General features: G+C 42.0%; 1 protein-coding gene across 5 annotated transcripts in view; it reads left to right on the top strand.

The window, feature by feature from the left end:
- Positions 1 to 7,067: 7,067 nt before the first annotated feature.
- gria4b (glutamate receptor, ionotropic, AMPA 4b) overlaps positions 7,068 to 19,945 on the top strand; it is a 202,376-nt gene continuing 189,498 nt past the window's right edge. For all 5 annotated transcript variants that reach the window (XM_046326651.1, XM_046326634.1, XM_046326669.1 and 2 more), the window contains exons 1-2: positions 7,068 to 7,319; positions 8,637 to 8,795. In XM_046326651.1, the coding sequence (XP_046182607.1) occupies positions 7,232 to 7,319; positions 8,637 to 8,795 (247 nt within the window). In that variant the 5' untranslated portion in view covers positions 7,068 to 7,231. The remainder of the gene's footprint in view (positions 7,320 to 8,636; positions 8,796 to 19,945) is intronic.

Here is a 19,945-nt window from a genome sequence, read left to right as displayed (position 1 = left end):
TGCCATCCTGACAGTAGTGGACCGGTTTTCCAAAGCCGCCCATTTCATTCCTCTCCCAAGCTACCATCTGCCAAAGAGACGGCCCAGCTCAAGGTGTAGCACATCTCCTGGATCCATGGACTCCCGGTGGACACGGTCTCCGACCGGGGTCCTCAGTTCTTGTCCCGGTTCTGCAAGGCATTCTGCACACTCATTCAGTCATCAGCCAGTCATTGTAAATAAAAATGTGTTCTTAACTGACTTACAATATTTTTTTATTTAAATATGCATGTCATTCATTTGATAATATAATATATGCCATTTAGCAGACGCTTTTATCCAAAGCGACTTACAGTCATGTGTGCATACATTCTACGTATGGGTGGTCCCAGGAATCGAACCCACTACCCTGGCGTTACAAGCGCCATGCTCTACCAACTGAGCTACAGAAGGACCACTGATAGTCCAAAAACCTACCGCTGGCTACCCATCAGTCTGTAATGATGGCAGACTGACACACACACACACATAGACCCCCCCCAACCTATGCCTCCCACAGCTACACAAACTACACTTTCATTCACAAAGTCTTGGCACATTCAATCACTCACACACTGACTTCCACCCAGTAAAGAGGAAAAGACAGTGTGAGCTGAATGACACAAACAGCGTGGCTAGCTTTCGTCCTAATGGTATTTTGTCTACATCCCAAATGGCACCCTGACTTATTTCCTATATAGTGCATTATTTTTGACCAGAACCTATGGGGATCCTGGTCAAAAGTAGTCACTTTATAGGGAGCAGGGTGGCATTTTGGACACAACCTTTGTCTGAATCGATGACTTGGGGTTATGACAGACAAGCCTTTCTCTTAGTTTGTGTCCCAAAAGACACTATTCCCTATATAGTGGACTGCTTCTATAGGATCTGGTCAAAAATAATGCACTAAATAGGTCTCGAGGATAGGGTGCCTAACCACTCGACTATAATGAAACGTCACATAATGTCAGCCATGAGAGATGTTTCGCTGCCAAAGAGACAGACACAAGGCCTTTCAAAATAATTCCAGAGAAAAAAAATGACATTTGAATTTAAAGAGGAGACAGCCTAGAAGACTGATCCTAACACTTAACCCATCTGGAGTCTGACATACATCATCATGAGGTCTAATCTACATAATTGTTTTGTCTTTTTGGACTTTCAGCCACTTCTAGGGCCGTATATACCACATATACAATATATTACATGATGTGCCCTGTGTGTCTCAGTTGGTAGAGAATGGTGCTTGAAACACCAGGGTTGTGGGCTTGATTCCCACAAGGGACCAGTAGAAGAAAGTATGAAAATGTATGCAATCACTAATGTATGTTGCTCTTGATGAGTGTCCGCTAAATTATTAAATGTTATTTTTTAAATACAAAATAAATAGATCATGTGTCTTGCCCAGATGGGTAAATATTGTGAGAATGGTGTTTTGGAATGCTGCAGATTTGCAGCCTGGTCTCGTAACATAATATATGTAAATCCAGGACTCTCAAATGTGTATGATATGTTACGTTTGGTATGGTTACATAAGACAGATGGTTACTTAAGACAAAATTGAAAGTCGGTTGGTTGCAAATGTAAGTATTTTAGCTAATTAGCAACTTTTCAAATACTCACTACTTTTTAGATATTTTGCAACTACTTAGCATGTTAGCTAACCCTTCCGTTAACCCTAACCCTTTAACCTAACTCCTAACCTTAACCCTAACACCTAGCCTAAGCTAGCTAATGTTAGCAACCTAGCTAGAATTTGTAACATACATTATCAAATTGGCAACATATAGTATGTTTGTCAGGTTGTGCGCTACTGGTATAGAAGTCAGGTGCAGGTGAGCAGAGTTGATATCAGGCGCACACTTTATTTGGCAGAAGCAACAACAGACGGACGCAACTGCGTCAAAAAACCTCCAGCCAATGGCAAAAGTGAAAAGCACGACAACAGTCACAATGAAGCAAATATTTAACAATTAAACATACTTCGGATTAAACACAGTACCTGGGGAAAAACCAGCCTGGCTCGCCACACAAAACATATTCCACACAAAGACATGGGGGGAACATATATGTAGTGTGATTAGGGAATGTGAACCAGGTGTGCGGGGAAACAAGACAAAACACATGGAACAATGAAAAGTGGAGCGGCGATAGCTAGAAGACCGGTGACACCGACTGCCGAACGCCGCCCGAACAAGGAGAGAAGCCGACTTCGGTGGAAGTCGTGACATCTTGTTGCATATTCGGAACATATTTACATTTTGCAAATTCATAACATATCATATGAAATGGGTGATGGACATCCACAAATGAATACATACTATACGAAATGTAACATATGTATCAGGTGTATCAGATTGAGATATGGCAACACTGATGGTCCCAGAGGAACTGTGTTTTTTGGAACGTTATAGATATGTTATCATTGTAGGCCTATCATTGGTATTTTTCTAGAGGAGGCTAGTCTGACTATGAGAATAAAAAGGTATAAGTAGTGAGGTTTAAAGTGATGATAATTAAGTAGGGTAATAGAAAAAAATGCAATCACAATCCTGAATGCCTAAAGACCCATTTCCCAGCAGCGTCGTGAAACGCACAACGTTCGTCATCAGATACCTCTGTTTAGCTAGCAGTGGATAGGATCGTACAGTATGCGACTTCAAATGTAGCTTGTGCAAGTTAACAAATACATAATCACATGTTTGTCGTCTACATTTTTTCAGATGTCATCAGAGGATTGATCACCTAGCAATCCAGCGAGGCAAAGTAAAATATCACAAATAGAGCTAAATAAAGCCAGAAGAATAATATACTTGATGAACATAAATATAGCCATAAGTAATGTGTGTTTTCATGGTCATCACTCACTCACTGTTAAGTTTGTCAAGGTCCCGAGATCAGCGTTAGCTATCCTGCTAGACAGTTTATTAATTTCGCGATGCACCCGCATCATTCAAAAGTGATGTTTGATGGTAAACACCAAATCTAAATATAATGTATTATTCACTTGATACATTATGTTGAACACAGGCCTATATACTGTAACATATGTAACCAGTGGTACAATGTAAAGCTGTGTAGAACAGCAATGGCACTGGGATCATCTTCCCCTCCCCCAAGCCTAACATTAACCATTAATGGGTAAATTCCAAACTGACCCAAGAGACAACTTCACCCTACTCCAACAAGCTCAGACAGGAGATGTTCTCTCTCTTGTACATTTGTTATTTTGTTAATTGCTGATGCTATTTACCGACAGGATATCCCTAGTTCCATAACAGAGGGCTTGATCAATTGAACATGTTTCAATCCTCAAGTTATTTGTTGAATGACGAACATTCCAAGACCATCACATGTTCATAAAGCAAGACCACCACATGTTCATAAAGCAAGACCACCACATGTTTATAAAGCAAGACCACCACATGTTCATAAGTTGCCTATGTTATTGTGTGTTCATACTGTTTCACCCCTCCTAGTACTGTAGTAGTTAGTAAAGTTCCGTTTGTCAGCACGCTAGTTTCAGTACTGCAGACTGACAGTTTAGTTTAATTTCAGCACCATGGACAGCGACCTAACCCACAGAGCCCTGGTTTTGCACTTCCTATATGTACAGTATTAAAAATATATATTTTACCTTTATTTAACAGTAGTATAAAGGTTGGTTTATTTGAGGGCTATATATACTTTCAGTACAGTGGACAGACGTTTCTTTCAGCACCATGGACAACAGCCCAAACACAGTAAGCTTTATCTGTCTATTAGTTTCAGCACCCTGGACAGCAGCCTAACCTACAGCACAGCGCCCCCGCCCTACGTCATTTTTGTCTGGTTGAAAACGTTGGAAGGACCGATAGTGCTGCTGACATACTGTATACGTTGCTGCAATATCACATTCTGATCTGTCTCTCCGATCTAATATCGCTATCATTCCTTGTAGCAAGGGCAGCTCGAGCATGGCAATTAGGAGTGTGCAATCTGCATAGGCTACATAAACGTCTTAATTAAATCCATTGGAGCGCGAGCAAAAGTGAGGGTGATCAAAGTTGTTTCTCATTAGCATATTGACAAAAGCAAAATCAATTTATAGTTTGCCTTTTATACTGTTAAGATTGCCTTCCTGCGTCTGTGCGGGTTTGTCTTCTGCGTGCAGGTCCTTAATAGTCCTGTGGGTAGGCCTAAAACCTGCTATTTACCTTGCAATGAAGAAAGCTAAAGAAAATACATGAATAGTGAATAGGCCTACCGAAGCAAGGTTTGTATTGAATGTGAGATGGCCTAGTCCTTTGTATAGCGATGCAAATACAAATCTCAAATCAGCAAAATGTGAGGTGAAGGACAACAACAACGCTGGCATATACACATATACATTTATCCAAAAGTATGTGGACACCCCTTCAAGTTAGTGCATTCAGGAGTTCCAAACTTGGAAGCAATGTCAGCACAATAACTGTTAGTCGGGAGCTTCATGTAATGGGTTTCCATGGCCAAGCAGCCACACACAAGCCTAAGATCACCATGTGCAATGCCAAGCATCGGCTGGAGCAGTGTAAAGCTTGCCGTAATTGGACTCAAGTAGTGGAAATGCGTACTCTGGAGTGCTGAATCATGCTTCACCATCTGGCAATCCAACGGACAAATCTAGGTTTGGTGGATGCCAGGAGAACACTACCTGCCCCAATGCATAGTGCCAACTGTAACATTTGGTGGAGGAGGAATAATGGTCTGGAGCTGTTTTTCATGGTTTCGGCTAGGTCCCTTAGTTCCATTGAAGGGAAACTTTAACTCTACAGCATACAATGACAGTCTAGATGATTCTATACTTCCAATTTTGTGGCAAAAGTTTGGGGAATGCCTTTTCCTGTTTAAGCATGACAATGCACAAAGCGAGGTGCACAAAGCGAGGTCCTTACAGAAATGTTTTTGCAAGATCGTTGTGGATGAACTTGACCGGCCTGCACAGAGCCCTGACCTCAACCCTATCGAACATCTTTGGGATGAACTGGAATGCTGACTGCGAGCCAAGCTTAATCGCCCAATATCAGTGCCCAACCTCACTAATGCTATTTTGGCTGAATGGAAACAAGTTCTCGCAGCAATGTTACAGCATCTAGTGGAAAGCCTTCCCAAAAGAGTGAGTGGAGGCTGTTATAGCGGCAAAATAATCTCAACCCGGCACAGCCGGAAGAGGACTGGCTACCCTTCAGAGCCGGTTTCCTCTCTAGGTTTCTTTCTAGGTTCCTGCCATTCTAGTGAGTTTTTCCTAGCCACCGTGCTTCTACATCTGCATTGCTTGCTGTTTGGGGTTTTAGGCTGGGTTTCTGTATAGCACTTTGTGACATCGGCTGATGTAAAAAGGGCATTGTAAATGTGATTGATTGAAAGGGGGACCAACTTTATATTAATTCCCATGATTTTGGAATGAGATGTTCGACGAGCAGGTGTCCACATATTTTTGGTCATGTAGTGTATTTTTCTCACTATTATAGCTGAGGTCACCACGAGGGCACTCAATTGCCACACTTCCTTTATTCACAACAACATCATATAATATCTTACAAGATACATTTTTATTTCCTAAGTGGAATGCGCAGATTCGCTCACTGACACATACAGTTGACGTTGGATGTTTACATACACTTAGGTTGGAGTCATTAAAACAAGTTTTTCAACCGCTCCATAAATTTCTCGTTAACAAACTACAGTTTTCGCAAGTCGGTTAGGTCATCTACTTTGTGCATGACACAAATCATTTTTCCAACACTTGTATACAGACAGATTATTTCACTGTATCACAATTCCAGCGGGTCAGAAGTTTACATACACTAAGTTGACTATGGCAGTTGACTATGTTTGACTAAGGCATTGATGCTATGGACTGGCCCGCCCGTTCCCCAGACCTGAATCCAATTGAGCACATCTGGGACATCATGTCTCTCCATCCACCAACGCCACGTTGCACCACAGGCTGTCCAGGAGTTGGCGGATGCTTTAGTCCAGGGTCTGGGAGGAGATCCCTCAGGAGACCATCCACCACCTCATCAGGAGCATACCCAGGTATTGTAGGGAGGTCATACAGGCATGTGGAGGCCACACACACTACCGAGCCTCATTTTGACTTGTTTTAAGGAGATTACATCAAAGTTGGATCAGCCTGTAGTGTGGCTTTCCACTTTAATTTTGAGTGTGACTCCAAATCCAGACCTCCATGGGTTGATACATTTGATTTCCATTGATCATTTTGTGTGATTTTGTTGTCAGCACATTCAACTATGTAAAGAAAAAAGTATTTAATAAGAATATTTCATTCATTCAGATCTAGGATGTTTATTTTAGTGTTCCCTTTATTTCTTTGAGCAGTGGTAATGAATAGATGACATTCATATTATGCCACAATATCAGAGCCTCAAACATTCTGCTGTGTCATAGATAGGCAAATTATATAAGTGTGCTGAAATTCAATGGTTCTCCTTATACCACAACTGGTATAATATAATGTAGGTTGACGTTTATTGCCATGAGTTTTGTCCTGGACAATGAACTGAGTGATTTTCACTTAGGTCATCTGCAAAGTCAAAATTTGATATATTGTACAAATTCATGAAAACTAAAATGAGCTTTTGGTCTTAATTTAAGTTTAGGGTTAGGCTTTAGGGTGTAGTTAAGGTTGGGGTTAGATTTGAGTTTAGGGTTAGGCATTAGGGTTAACTGTGTAGTTAAGGTTAGGGTTATATTTAAGTTTAGGGTTAGGCATTGGGGTTAACTGTGTAGTTAAGGTTAGGGTTAGATTTTAAATAAGATTTTATGACTTATGACTGTGCCCACTAGTGACCACTCTGCAAAGCTGCCTCCAGAACAAAACGCTAACCTGTTTATAGAATAGGACACTTCTTCTCAACGAGTAACAGGGTGGCGTTGAGGGAACATGTGCGGGAGGAGAGAACGACAGCAGAGAGGGAGACAGGCTCGAGAGAAAGCGCATGTGTGATTCCGCTCTCCATGCAGGCAGCCCACCACTGGCAAGCTCCCCTCATCTTGTGTGTAACGTCTCTACTGCCCAACAGCCGTATGTACCAGCGTCCGCCGGCACTGCGGGGGAAGATTCAACCCATAATGGATTGCTAATGAACGGAGCCTCTTTTTCTTTTCGTCTTGTTTTTCCCCCGACTGTCATCCTCTTCAATGTCTCTTATCAGTTTTTAACCAAAACAAAATGAGGATTTCTTGTGACCAGTTTCTATTGATATTGTCTGTCTTTCGGGGACTCACAATGGGGGCTTTCCCAAGCAGTGTACAGATCGGTAAGTGTAGCCTACAGCAGTGCTGGACAATTAAAAGGGCATGGACATTTGCCAATCGGGTTATGAAGTGGTGAATAAGGTCTTGTTTTCATTATAATTTATGTGACCTTGTTATGAAATTGGCTACTTGTTCATCATTCATGATCACATAACATTGACATTGCAAAGTAGAATTGACTGAGAAATTTACTGAGAAACCTATTACTGTATTAACATTACAATTTCAATTTGTTCCTAGTTGATTCAATGTTTTGTCTCGTACGTCTCGTATGTGCAGGAGGGAAACATGCATATATGGTCATACATAACTGTTCCAGTGCGGTCCTCAGCATTCGGTGTCCTTTCAAAGCCCCACTGCAGCAGTAGCCTAGTGCTCCGAGCAATGACTGGATGCTTCGCTTGGTCGGAGCGAATGGATCAGCAGCAGGAATTCTCTCAAAGTGTGTGTTGCCCTGCTGCAGAGTGCACACTCACCCCTGTTACATTCAGAAGACTCCGTTCTGCTTTAGCATAAACCCGTTTGTCATGGTCATACTGTTTCATATGTTGCTGGCTAGGTTCTTTGCCACTGAGAAAACACGAGGAGCGCGTTTATTCAATCTAGAGCCTCCGTCCGAACCCAGCGAAAGCACGGACTATATGTAGCCTAAAAGCTGCGCCGTGGAGGGATCTCTGCTAGTGTCAAGTGCCCTCGGTCTTTTGGCCTTTAACTTATGGTGTTGGCCGTGGCCCAAAAAGGAACAGTAAATCCAGTGCGTTAATATTACTGCTGAGTCGATCAATTGGCTTATTTATAGCTCAAGCACATCCGAACAAATCATGCTGAACGCAAATAATTCGGGGTCGAATGATATTCCTCTGTCGAATAGTAATTTTGAACTTAATAGATGTGTGGTGTGTTTTAATGGTATATTCCAATGGGCCACATGTCTTTTCAAGCTTGGTTGACCTTTTACGATTTCCAGGCAGGGTCCTTTGGGAGGGACAATGTGTTAAGGTTATTGGCTGTGGCTCTTGTTTTTCATCAAAGCATTTACTGTATGCTCAGTGTCTGACATCCCATTGCTCACTCACTCTCTCGCTCTCCATCCATCCACCCACCCATCCATCCATCCATCCATCCATCCATCCATCCATCCATCCATCCATCCATCGCTCTCTCTCGCTGTCTCTCTCTCTCCCTGCATTTCATTTCGCTATGTATTTATAGCTAAACGCGATAAAAGGATTTAAAAAATATTTACTGTATATATATAATACCTATAATAATAAATACCTCTCTCTCATCCCTATCTCCCTTTCTCCCTCTCTCTGCAGGTGGCCTGTTCATCAGAAACACGGATCAGGAATACACAGCATTTCGCCTGGCCATCTTTCTGCACAATACCAGTCCCAACGCGTCCGAGGCCCCCTTCAACCTGGTGCCTCATGTGGACAACATCGAGACGGCCAACAGCTTTGCTGTCACCAATGCCTGTGAGTACAGACTGGCCAGATGCATCCCAATTTCATGCTTTAATGGCTATCTTTCTCATCTGACCAGTCAAGTCAAACTCTGGTTTGGATGCCAGGGTGTTGGCATAACACAATTGTGTCCATTGTTAGACTGTGATTGCAGACGGTAAAAGCCCAGGTTGGGGTGGATGGAAGGGTGGTTGGGATTCGGATTGTCTAATGGCATGAGAAAGTTTGCCCTTTACCGTTGTGAGACTATAGTGGTATGTTACTGTATGCTATGGTGAGAGTTGAGAAGATAGTGTGTCTGTGTGCCTTATTTCTTTCTCTGTCACACACATGTGCACGCCCATGATACATACACACAGACACAGTATACAGTGTCACCCATGAACACTGCAACATGACAGGATACTCTCTGGCTCTCTTCCAGCTTCAACTTAGTGTGTGTGTGTGTGTGTGTGTGTGTGTGTGTGTGTGTGTGTGTGTGTGTGTGTGTGTGTGTGTGTGTGTGTGTGTGTGTGTGTGTGTGTGTGTGTGTGTGTGTGTGTGTGTGTGTGTGTGTGTGTGTGTGTGTGTGTGTGTGTGTGTGTGTGTGTGTGTGTGTGTGAAGCAAACTGTGATTCTTATCTAGCAAGGCACTCTCTCCTCCGTGCATACATTAGAGCATGTACATGCATTTATGTATGTACGTCTATGCAATGTATGTGTGTGAGGTTGTTGTGGCAGGCGGTGCATGTTTCCCTTCATCACTATGGCTCAGCAGCAGGTAGCGAGGAGCAGTGTTGGCTAAGCCTGTTATTGTTTGTTTGCGGGGAGTGACTGCTGGTTGTGGTGGTGAATACCCTGCTGCTAACCTGAGGAGCCCTGTGTGAGAGAGGCTTGTCCTTTCTTGCCCCCGGGTACGGCTGCAGTCTGGTACTGGACGTGACTTCATCTGCTCTGCTTTAGTATACACACACATCTTTCTCCCTCACAGTCATCTCTTCTCGTCATCCTCACCTGGGTTGGCTTCTATAGTTAAGGTCAACCTCTGCCCATTCTCAGTCTATCTCTCCGCTCATTGGGGGTTTCTATATAGTATAGAATTGTATAGTATAGTCACTGGCGGACTTACCATTAGGAAGAAGAAGCAATTGACTCAGGCCTCACATCATAAAGGGGCCTCATGAGCTGGGCCTAAAAAATAAATAAATATGTTGGCTTACCGCATCTGCTGGTGTTTGTCAGACCAGGAGATATCTTGAAAATCGGTTTTCTCACGAAAACGTCTGTAGATTCGGCTTGCCCTACAAATTAATATGTTATTATGACCCCTCTATGGAAAGAGGATAGGATAAGTATCCCCCCCCCCCCTTTAAGATTTAGATGCACTATTGTAAAGTGACTGTTCCACTGGATGTCATAAGGTGAATGCACCAATTTGTAAGTCGCTCTGGATAAGAGCGTCTGCTAAATGACTTAAATGTAATGTAATGTAAATGAAAGAGGAGACTCTCACAAACACAACCGTGTTCTCTGTTCTGCTCTATGGGACTCGTATGAAGGTAACCCGGTGCCGGGACGAAAAATGAATGGAAGTGAATAGGGCATTTCCACGTCAAAGGTATACAGGTAATTCCATGGTAATAAAAACATCACTATACATGTATATCTCAGATATGAGACAGACACTTCAAAACATACTTTATTTTGATCAAATGTTGGACTTCCTGTTATTTTATATCTGAATCTGTTATTCAATGTGTTTCTATGGGCTAATAGCATATTATGTTTCATCAACAACAACAAAAAATATCTTAATTCTGTGTTGTCAGAAGTGTGCTCTATTCATAAAATTGACATACACCAAAAAAATGATTCTCCTTCGATTTCCCTGCCACCCTCACTATAGACTGTGACACACTGTAGCACGATGACACTAACCTGGTGAGCGCTATTGGAGCTCCGCCCAAGCAAGCCATTCGATTGGTTTGACGTTTAGCGAGGCAAAACCGATTCACACCGGGTCTTCACCCCTATTTAGCTAGTTTTCTGCCATGAACTTTCCAAGGCTTACCTTCTTAGGGAGACCTGGTTCTCATTGAGGCTAGCTAAGTAGAAACCCGCATTTATTTTGGAAAAAGACAGGTGCTGCTGATAATCCTGCCATGGTCGTTGAGGCAGAGGACATGTGTGTGTAGCCCATGTGTCTGATGCTGTCTGGTGAAGAAGCGGATGGCACGTCAGCATCAGATACATGGGCTACAGATAGTAAGACAGAGGGGCGCTGTTCCGTTCGCTCGGATGCTTTCTCTGGTGAGAGTTTCTCCACTTGCAAATGGATCTTTGTTGGCTGGTGCACAGTGCACTGTTTGGATGCTGGAATCATTTTGGGATGAACGTGTGAAGATAATCTAACAATGACTGGTTTGGTTTATGGCACATTAAAAGGTAATACATTTTTACAGTTAAATTACGTCTTTAATATATAGCCCATTGAAACATTTTGTCCACGCATTTGGAGGGGCAGAGGGTGCCTCAGACTGGCCTGTCTGGAGCCTCCAAATCACTAAGTCTGCCGTATAGTACAGCCTCACCGGTTAGGGCCTCAATTGTTAGGGTCACAAGGTTGAGTGATGTCACATTGAGCATTGGTTGACGGTTGGGAAACAGTCCATTCCATTCGGTGTTATTTGAACACAGATCCGTCACAGCCTGTGTTAGTGTCACATCGAGTCTCGTCACATACTGTACTTACGTCAAGTTGAAGGTTGTCACATTGAATTGCGTAGTATGGCATGTCACGTCGAGTGGGGTTTCAATTCACTGCATTCTCACCAGCCCCCCATGGTTCACATTATGTGCTATTGTCTTTGTCTGCATCCCAAATGGCACTCTGTTCTCAGTATTGTGCACTTGTCAAAAATAGTACACTACAGTATGTAGGGAATCGGGTGCTATTTAGGACACAGACTTTGTATTTAGTTTCGATTCAATATGCTTATTCCCCCATCTCCCATTCACCATTGTATAACTGCAATCTACGGCTAGGCTATGTCCCATTCTTTATGTGTGTGTACCGACTTCTACTTTCCATGCTATCCCCAGTGCCCATGGTTCATATTGGACGTATGTCTATTCGGTTTCATCCATTCTCTATTGCTGGTCACTGCAGAGTCTATCTCTCTCTTCTGTCAATCCTCCATGTCTCATACCAGCATTTGATGTTCACCTACTAACTAAAGGCTATGTTCCATCCATTCTCCATTGCTGTGTGCGTAGCAGCAACATCCAATCCGTGTCTCATATTTGGTGTTCATCTACTATAAGCTATATTGTCTGTTCTCTTTTGTTACTGTGCAGCAGCATGCACTATCTCATCCTTTCTCTCTCTTTCGCACCAATCCCCATGTCTCATATTTGGTGTATTAGTGATTTGTTGCTCTCTGGTTCTCTGGGGTGCAGTGTTTCTCTCATCTGTGTTTGGCCCCAAGGCGGGTTCCCAGGACAGATGATTTGGCTTCTGATGATCCCTCTCGCCCTCCAGGAGTCTATAAATACACCAGGCCCCCCGCCCCACCACTTGTCTTATTATCAACGAGGTGATATTAGAAAACTGATGGCTAAGTTAAGCAGAGGATGAAGAGTTGTGTCTGAGACATGTGTTTGAGGAATGGGGTGTGTGTGTGTGTGTTTGTGTGTGTTTTTACAGTGCATTTGTGTATGTGTGTTTATAGTGTGTGTATGCGCTTGTGCGTGTGACACTCTAATGTACTTGTCATCTTGCTCAGTTGTGCACTGGGGCCTCCCACTCCTCTTTCTATTCTGGTTAGGGCCAGTTTGTGCTGTTCTGTGAAGGGAGTAGTACACAGCGTTGTACGAGATCTTCAGTTTCTTGGCAATTTCTCACATGGAATAGCCTTCATTTCTCAGAACAAGAATAGACTGACAAGTTTCAGAAGAAAGTCTTTGTTTCTGGACATTTTGAGCCTGTAATCTAACTCACAAATGCTGATGCTCCAGATACTCAACTAGTCTAAAGAAGGCCAGTTTTATCGCTTCTTAATCAGCACAACCATTTTCAGCTGTGTTACCATAATTGCAAAAGGGTTTTCTAATGATCAATTAGTCTTTTAAAATTATAAACTTGGATTAACTAACAAAACGTGCCATTGGAACACAGGAGTGACGGTTGCTGATAATTGGCCTGTACGCCTATGTAGATATTCCAGTTTCAGTAGTCATTTACAACATTAACAATGTCTACACTGTATTTATGATCAATTTGATGTTATTTTAATGGACAAAACGTGCTTTTCTTTCAAAAACAATAACATTTCTAAGTGACCCTAAACTTTTGAATGGTAGTGTATAGCTTTTTTTATGAGCATGTCCTTATTTATGTTACAGCATACTGAATGACTCATTCATATTCCATTCACCCAGCTCAATGTAACATCGATAGATTTAGGGTACTACACGATACTCAAATGTCCCTATACCCATCATGAGGTTGCTACAACCTAGCCTATGAATTAATGTTTACAATGTAGGTGCACAGGTCGAGAGAATCTTTAGTAATCAAAGTGACAGACAGTGACACATTTAATGCTGCCTTGCACACTCTTGCCTGCATCTAGCTGATCTAGGTTGTAATCATTAGTCCAACAGTTGCAAACAAGAGTTTCTATTGGACAAATTTAAGTATGTTTATCCCCGTTTTGTTCCGTTTGCTTCTGCACTTTATCAGTTACCAGCTTGCCCTGGTGGCACTGAATTAATACAACCAACGGCTTGCCTTGGAAGAGTTCCAGTGTTGGATAGCCATAGCCAGCTAGCTAATTTAGCATCCTTATCTGTTTGAGCCGGGTGTTTGAGTAGGCTAAACTAGCTAGCTATCTAAGTAAGTGAAAGTGGAAAAAATACAATGAAATATAGCTAGCTCTCCCTCTTGCTTCTCCTTCATTTTTTAAAGAAATGAATTTGTCAAAGTCTGTTAAACTATTGTCTTTCTCTCTATTTTAGTCAACTACTCACCACATTTTATACACTGCAGTGTTAGCTAGTTGTAGCTTATGCTTTCAGTACTAGATTCATTCTCTGATCCTTCGTTGTGTGGACAAAATGTAATTTCATTCTGCAAGAGCTCTGATAGGTTGGAGGACGTCCTCCCGAAGTTGTCATAATTACTGTGTAAGTCTATGGAAGGAGACGAGAACCATGAGCCTCCTTCGTTTTGTATTGAAGTCAATGTACCGAGAGGAGGACAGAAACTAGCTGTCTTCCAGCTACAATATGGTGCTAACAGAGTGCTGTTGAGGCTACTGTATACCTTCATTGCAAAACAGTTTTAATCAATTATTTGGTAACATGAGTATATTAAGTATAGTTGTATCTATAGTTTCACTTTTTATTTTTGTGAAGTTCACTGAGGAGGATGGTCCTCCACTTCCTCTTCTGACGAGCCTCCACTGTGTCGTGGAAATTTCCTCTATTTACCAAATCATGGGAGCAAACCACACACACACACGTCAGAGTTAGTTATAAAAGTCCATCTTTAATTGTATGAGCTCTTATCACAATCCTGTGACTCTCAGATAAATTCAGTGTCTCCTAGTGAATTTTCTGAGAGTCCTCTTACAATGCAACTGAGTTCCTTTTAATAGCAAAGACACACATAGTCAGACAGCATAGACATAATTCATCGTTCAGCTTTGTCTCCTTTCCCAAACCCCAGAACCATAAACCAATTCCTCCATATCAACGGGCATATATCAAATTGTCATTTAGATACAACCCACTCTAAATACAAACTCCTGGACAAACTCACGGAGAGGAGAATGAGGCTATAGGTTAAGATAGAAACAACATAAGAGGGAGCATAGAATGATTCCAGACACTGCAACCCTTCTTTCCCCAGAATGGGAAAGGTAGGGAGTAAAAGATATGTTTACACATGATAACACTTGGACCTCTCCCCTCTCTGTGGCCCATGCAACTTAGTCCTGATATAGAACAGATAACTGCCAATGGCCACCCCTATAGTACAACAAAATGCATTCTTATGAGAAGTAACTTACACACATTTGATGAATATTAAACATCTTTCAAATGTTACCAACAAATTCTGATAATTCCATGACAAATGGATATATGTAATATAATCTTCTATATGAATTGCTGCTTTTCCTTTTAATCATCGTCAGTAAGAATGTTTGAACAGGCAGTGTCTTTGACAATTATATGACATTGTAGTGGATTGGTATTTACACCTTTAATTTCCATTGTTACCTGATAGAGAAGTAACCAGTCAGCTGGTTTCAAAACTAGTCGCAACAACGTTATTCTAGCTGTATTTTCTGACGACATGGTTGTCTACTGATTGAATTACGTTTTTTTTGTGGTTGTAATATCACGTTTCTACAACCAGGAAACTAGTTTATAAACAGTAAATAACATTATTATGACGTCCCATGCCCAATTTTGCCCGCTAGGAACTGACATATAGCTTGAGGTAGAGCCAAACCATTTGTCCTCCTGAAGTTAAGTGTGAAAAACTCCCATCAAGAAGAGCAGAGAATTCCGACTCCTTTTCCTCTCAGCTTAATGGAAGTCAACCATTGATTGGTCGAACCAAATCAGAACGGAATTATATCAGCCAATCAATGCGGCTCCAATAGCCGAGGGGCAGGAGAGTCTCTCTCACACACACACACACACACACACACACACACACACACACACACACACACACACACACACACACACACACACACACACACACACACACACACACACACACACACACACACACACACACACACACACACACACACACACACACACGAGATTGGGATTCCCATAGGGTGGTGCACAATTGGCCCAGCATCATCTGGATTTGGCCAGGGTAGGCCGTCATTGTAAATAAGAATTTGTTCTTAACTGACTTGCCTAGTTAAATAAAATATATTTTTTAAATGCATTGTTTACATCACACTCTCTCTCCCTGTCTCTGCTTAGATATAAAGGGTTTGAATAGGGTCCGAATGACCTTAACGCTGGTTCAAGGACATATGTTTCCAAAGAGAGAAATAAAGAGAGCCTGAGAGAGGGACCTACACTAATTGTGTGGAAGATGTACTTCATCCAACAAATCCTGTCGGTGACAGTCTACAAAGCTGACAAGGGTAATTGCCATGACGATGAGAATGGATGCTGGTATGTGAACCCTTTTCACACTACCGAGCCAAGCTGAGCCATACTGAGTTGACTTGGTTGGGCATCCACCATAGTTCCTGGAACCGTGCGCGAAAGGACAAAGGGAACAGAACATATCCAAACCAGTACCACAAAGTACAATACCGAGGGAGTCGGCCCGATAGTGTGAAATGGGCAATTTTGGATTTCTCTCCAGGCAGAGATTTCTTTCCAAAACACCAACATTGACTGTGACTTATTGAGTGAGTAGATCTTGGGAGGACGAAAAAGAAGGAAGAGGGTTAGAGATTGAATGGGTTGAGTCCATCTCTCACAAACTGCGCTGCTGCCCCCTGTCTCTCTCCTTATTGACATAGTGACACGTTCATCTCTGATGACTCATTAATATTCTGCATGGCACTCCGACTCAGTCTCCTCCACACCAAGTGTATGTGTGTTATATAGTGGGTAGTCAGGTATCTACATTTCTATATTCTATAAGGGTCTACTCTGGTTTCTAAAGGTGTCGAGGAGCACATGTATGTCCTTGTATCTCTCGATGTATTTCTGTATTCGTGTGTGTGTGTGAATAGTATATTGTTAGATGAATTTAGTAACTATGTGTTCATTAACCAATTCAATTAAAACACTGTCTGTTTCTAAGAATTTGTAAGGTTCTTATTTGCATAAAATGGACAGAGACCAGCCACTAAATTAGCCAGTAGCGTTTATTCTCGAGAGCTCTGCCAATCATTTCATGTACATTGGTTTATATACCTCTCATTTTGTCATAAATGTCATAAATGTCCCTCCTCCTCTAAGACAATGACAAAGCTGCTTTTCAATTCCATTCCAACACATACATATTGCTTCTCATATGCTACCACATGTTATACAATCTACTGCAAGCCCAATGGTTTCTCCCCTCCCTGGTTGGGGACCAGACATCTTTACTGTTGTTAGTTTCACTGTGGTCACAAGTTGTCTGTCACACTTCCTCTTTGCCTATATATAAACATTCTTCATCAGACAGGGTAGAATTATGTTAGTTACAACAGAAACCCCATAATTAAAATTCCTCAAACATACAAGTATTATGCACAATTTTAAAGATAAACTTCTTGTAAATCCAGCCACAGTGTCCGATTTCAAATAGGCTTTACGGCGAAAGCACACCAAGCGATTGTTAGGTCAGCACCTAGTCACAGAAAACCATACAGACATTTTCCAGCCAAGGAGAGGGCTCACAAAAGTCAGAAATAGCGATTCAATTAATCACTAACCTTTGATGATCTTCATCAGACGGCACTCACAGGACTTCATGTTATACAATAAATGTGTGTTTTGTTCGATAAAGTTAATCTTTATGTCCAAAAACCTCATTTGAAATTGGTGTTGTAACAATATTAGTCGTCGGAAGATGAGGAATCATCGGACCAAAGCGCAGCGTGGTAAGTGTTCATGCTTTCTTTTATTAAAACTGAACACTATTACAAAAATAACAAAGAGAATAATTGAAACAGTCCTGTATGGTGCAAACACGAAACAGAAATTAACTACCCACAAAAACCCTGTGGGAAAAAGCCACCTAAGAATTGTTCCCAATCAGAGACAACGATAGACAGCTGTCCCTGATTGAGAAACAAAGAAATACAAAACCATAGAAAAAGGAACAGAATGCCCACCCAAATCACACCCTGACCAAACCAAAATAGAGGCATAAAAAGCTCTAAGGTCAGGGCGTGACAGGTGTGTTATGATCAGAAATGCATTGTCTCAAACAAACATCTGGTGAAAGTGCAGAGAGCCACATCAAATTACAGAAATACTCATAATAAACATTGATAAAAGATACAAGTGTTATGCATGGAATTATAGATAAACTTCTCCTTAACCAGTTGGATTTAGGGGGCGCTATTTACATTTTTGGATAAAAAACGTTCCCGTTTTAAACAAGATATTTTGTCACGAAAAGATGCTCGACTATGCATATAATTGACAGCTTTGGAAAGACAATACTCTGACGTTTCCAAAACTGCAAAGATATGGTCTGTGAGTGCCACAGAACTGAAGTTACAGACGAAACCCTGATAAAATCCAACCAGGAAGTGCCACATTTTTTGAAACCGCCTCATGCCAATGACTACTTATATGGCTGTGAATGATCTACGAATGCGCTTACGTTTTCCACGTTTTACCCAAGGTGTCTACAGCATTGTGACGTCTTTTTAGGCATTTCCCTTGAAGAATGGCTGTAAGGGACCATATATGGCATGTGGTCACATGGTGTCTCCCGCAGAAAACCTGTGCGTAAAATACTGAAGTAGCCATTTTTCCAATCGCTTCTTATGAGAAACCAACCAAACCATATATTTGTTAAAAACATCTTGAGGATGGATCCTAAACAACGTTTGCCGTGTTTCTGTCGATATTATGTAGCTAATTTTGAAAAAGTTTGGCGTTATAGTTGTAGCATTTTTCGGTTGATTTCCCAGCCAAGCATGGTGAAGAAACGGGAGCTATTTCGCCTACAAAAATAATATTTTTGGAAAACAGGAACATTTAATTAATGTTCCAACCGGACAATTCCTTTGTCTGTACAAATGAAGTGGAACGTAGCTACCTTTCACGTCAGCGCACCAGACCGAGGCTGTGGCACTCTGCCAGACCACTCACTCAAAGAGCCCTTACGAGCCCCTCCTTTAGAGTAGAATCCTCAAAAAAGGTTCTGAATACTGTTGACATCTAGTGGAAGCATTGGGAAGTGAAACATAACTAATATCACCCTGTACCTGGAGGCTGAGGCTGAGTTGAAAAACTACAAACCTCAGATTTCCCACTTCCTGGGTGGATTTCTTTCTCAGGTTTTTGCCTGCCATATGGGTTCTGTTATACTCACAGACATCATTTTTAGAAACTTCTGAGTGTTTTCTATCCAATACTAATAATAATATGCATATTCTAGCTTTTGGGCCTGAGTAGCAGGCAGTTTACTCTGGGCACCTTATTATCCAAGCTACTCAATACTGCCCCCCAGTCCCAAAGAAGTTAATGGAACCCTTTCTGGGGCTTTTCCAGAAAGAGAGAAATGGAGAGAATGAGATAGAAAGAGAGAGGGCTGAGAGTGGCCTTTAAATGACACGTATGACACGTATCAAGCCTGATGTCTTCAAGGATATCTGATGTACCTAAATGGAGGTAATTGGGTGTGTGTGTGTGTGTGTGTGTGTGTGTGTGTGTGTGTGTGTGTGTGTGTGTGTGTGTGTGTGTGTGTGTGTGTGTGTGTGTGTGTGTGTGTGTGTGTGTGTGTGTGTGTGTGTGTGTGTGTGTGTGTGTGTGTGTGTGTAGGGAGGGGCAAGGGGAGAGGCGAGGGGCTTCTTCTCTAATGAGGGATTAATGTGGCCAGGGGGATGAAGGGAGAGGGAAGAGGGGTAGAGGTGAAGCTGGAGGGGACTCATAAATCCTAACCCTAATTCCCTTAATTAAGAAACAAATCACCTGAGAGCAGCCACACAGAGAGACCACCTTAATGGAGAGCCATGGAGATGAGAGAGAGTGTTTGTCTCACTCTATATCTGCTTGTAAAAGAGAGTTACATAGAGAGAAAGATACACTGTGAGGATGTGTGTGTGTATGCATGTGTGTGTGTGTGTACACGAGCTGTCATAGCACCATTCTCCCTCTAGCATGAGATGCACCCTTGTGTTTGTGTATGAACTTCTCAGCTGTAACTCCAGTATCGACTTGGCATTTCTCAAAGCTGAGAGGAGCGAGCGGTCAGGGAGAGAAGAGACTGAAGAGCTAGCAGAGCACCAATCTTTTGTCAGACCCAGGGCTTCCTTCCTCTTCTCATATACAGTAACTGAGGAACCAGCGTCCTGTTCAGTAGGTGGAAAACATTTTGAAATGTTTTGAAACGGGGAGGTTATATACTATGATATTATTTTGGCCTGCTCCAAAAAACAGCTTCCCCTTTGTCAGTGTGTGTGTGT

This window comes from Oncorhynchus gorbuscha, linkage group LG02 (genome assembly GCF_021184085.1).
Source record: "Oncorhynchus gorbuscha isolate QuinsamMale2020 ecotype Even-year linkage group LG02, OgorEven_v1.0, whole genome shotgun sequence".
NCBI classification, from domain to species: Eukaryota; Metazoa; Chordata; class Actinopteri; order Salmoniformes; family Salmonidae; genus Oncorhynchus; species Oncorhynchus gorbuscha.
Note: the sequence above shows the minus strand (reverse complement) of the source record. Positions and strands in the feature narration are given on the sequence as shown.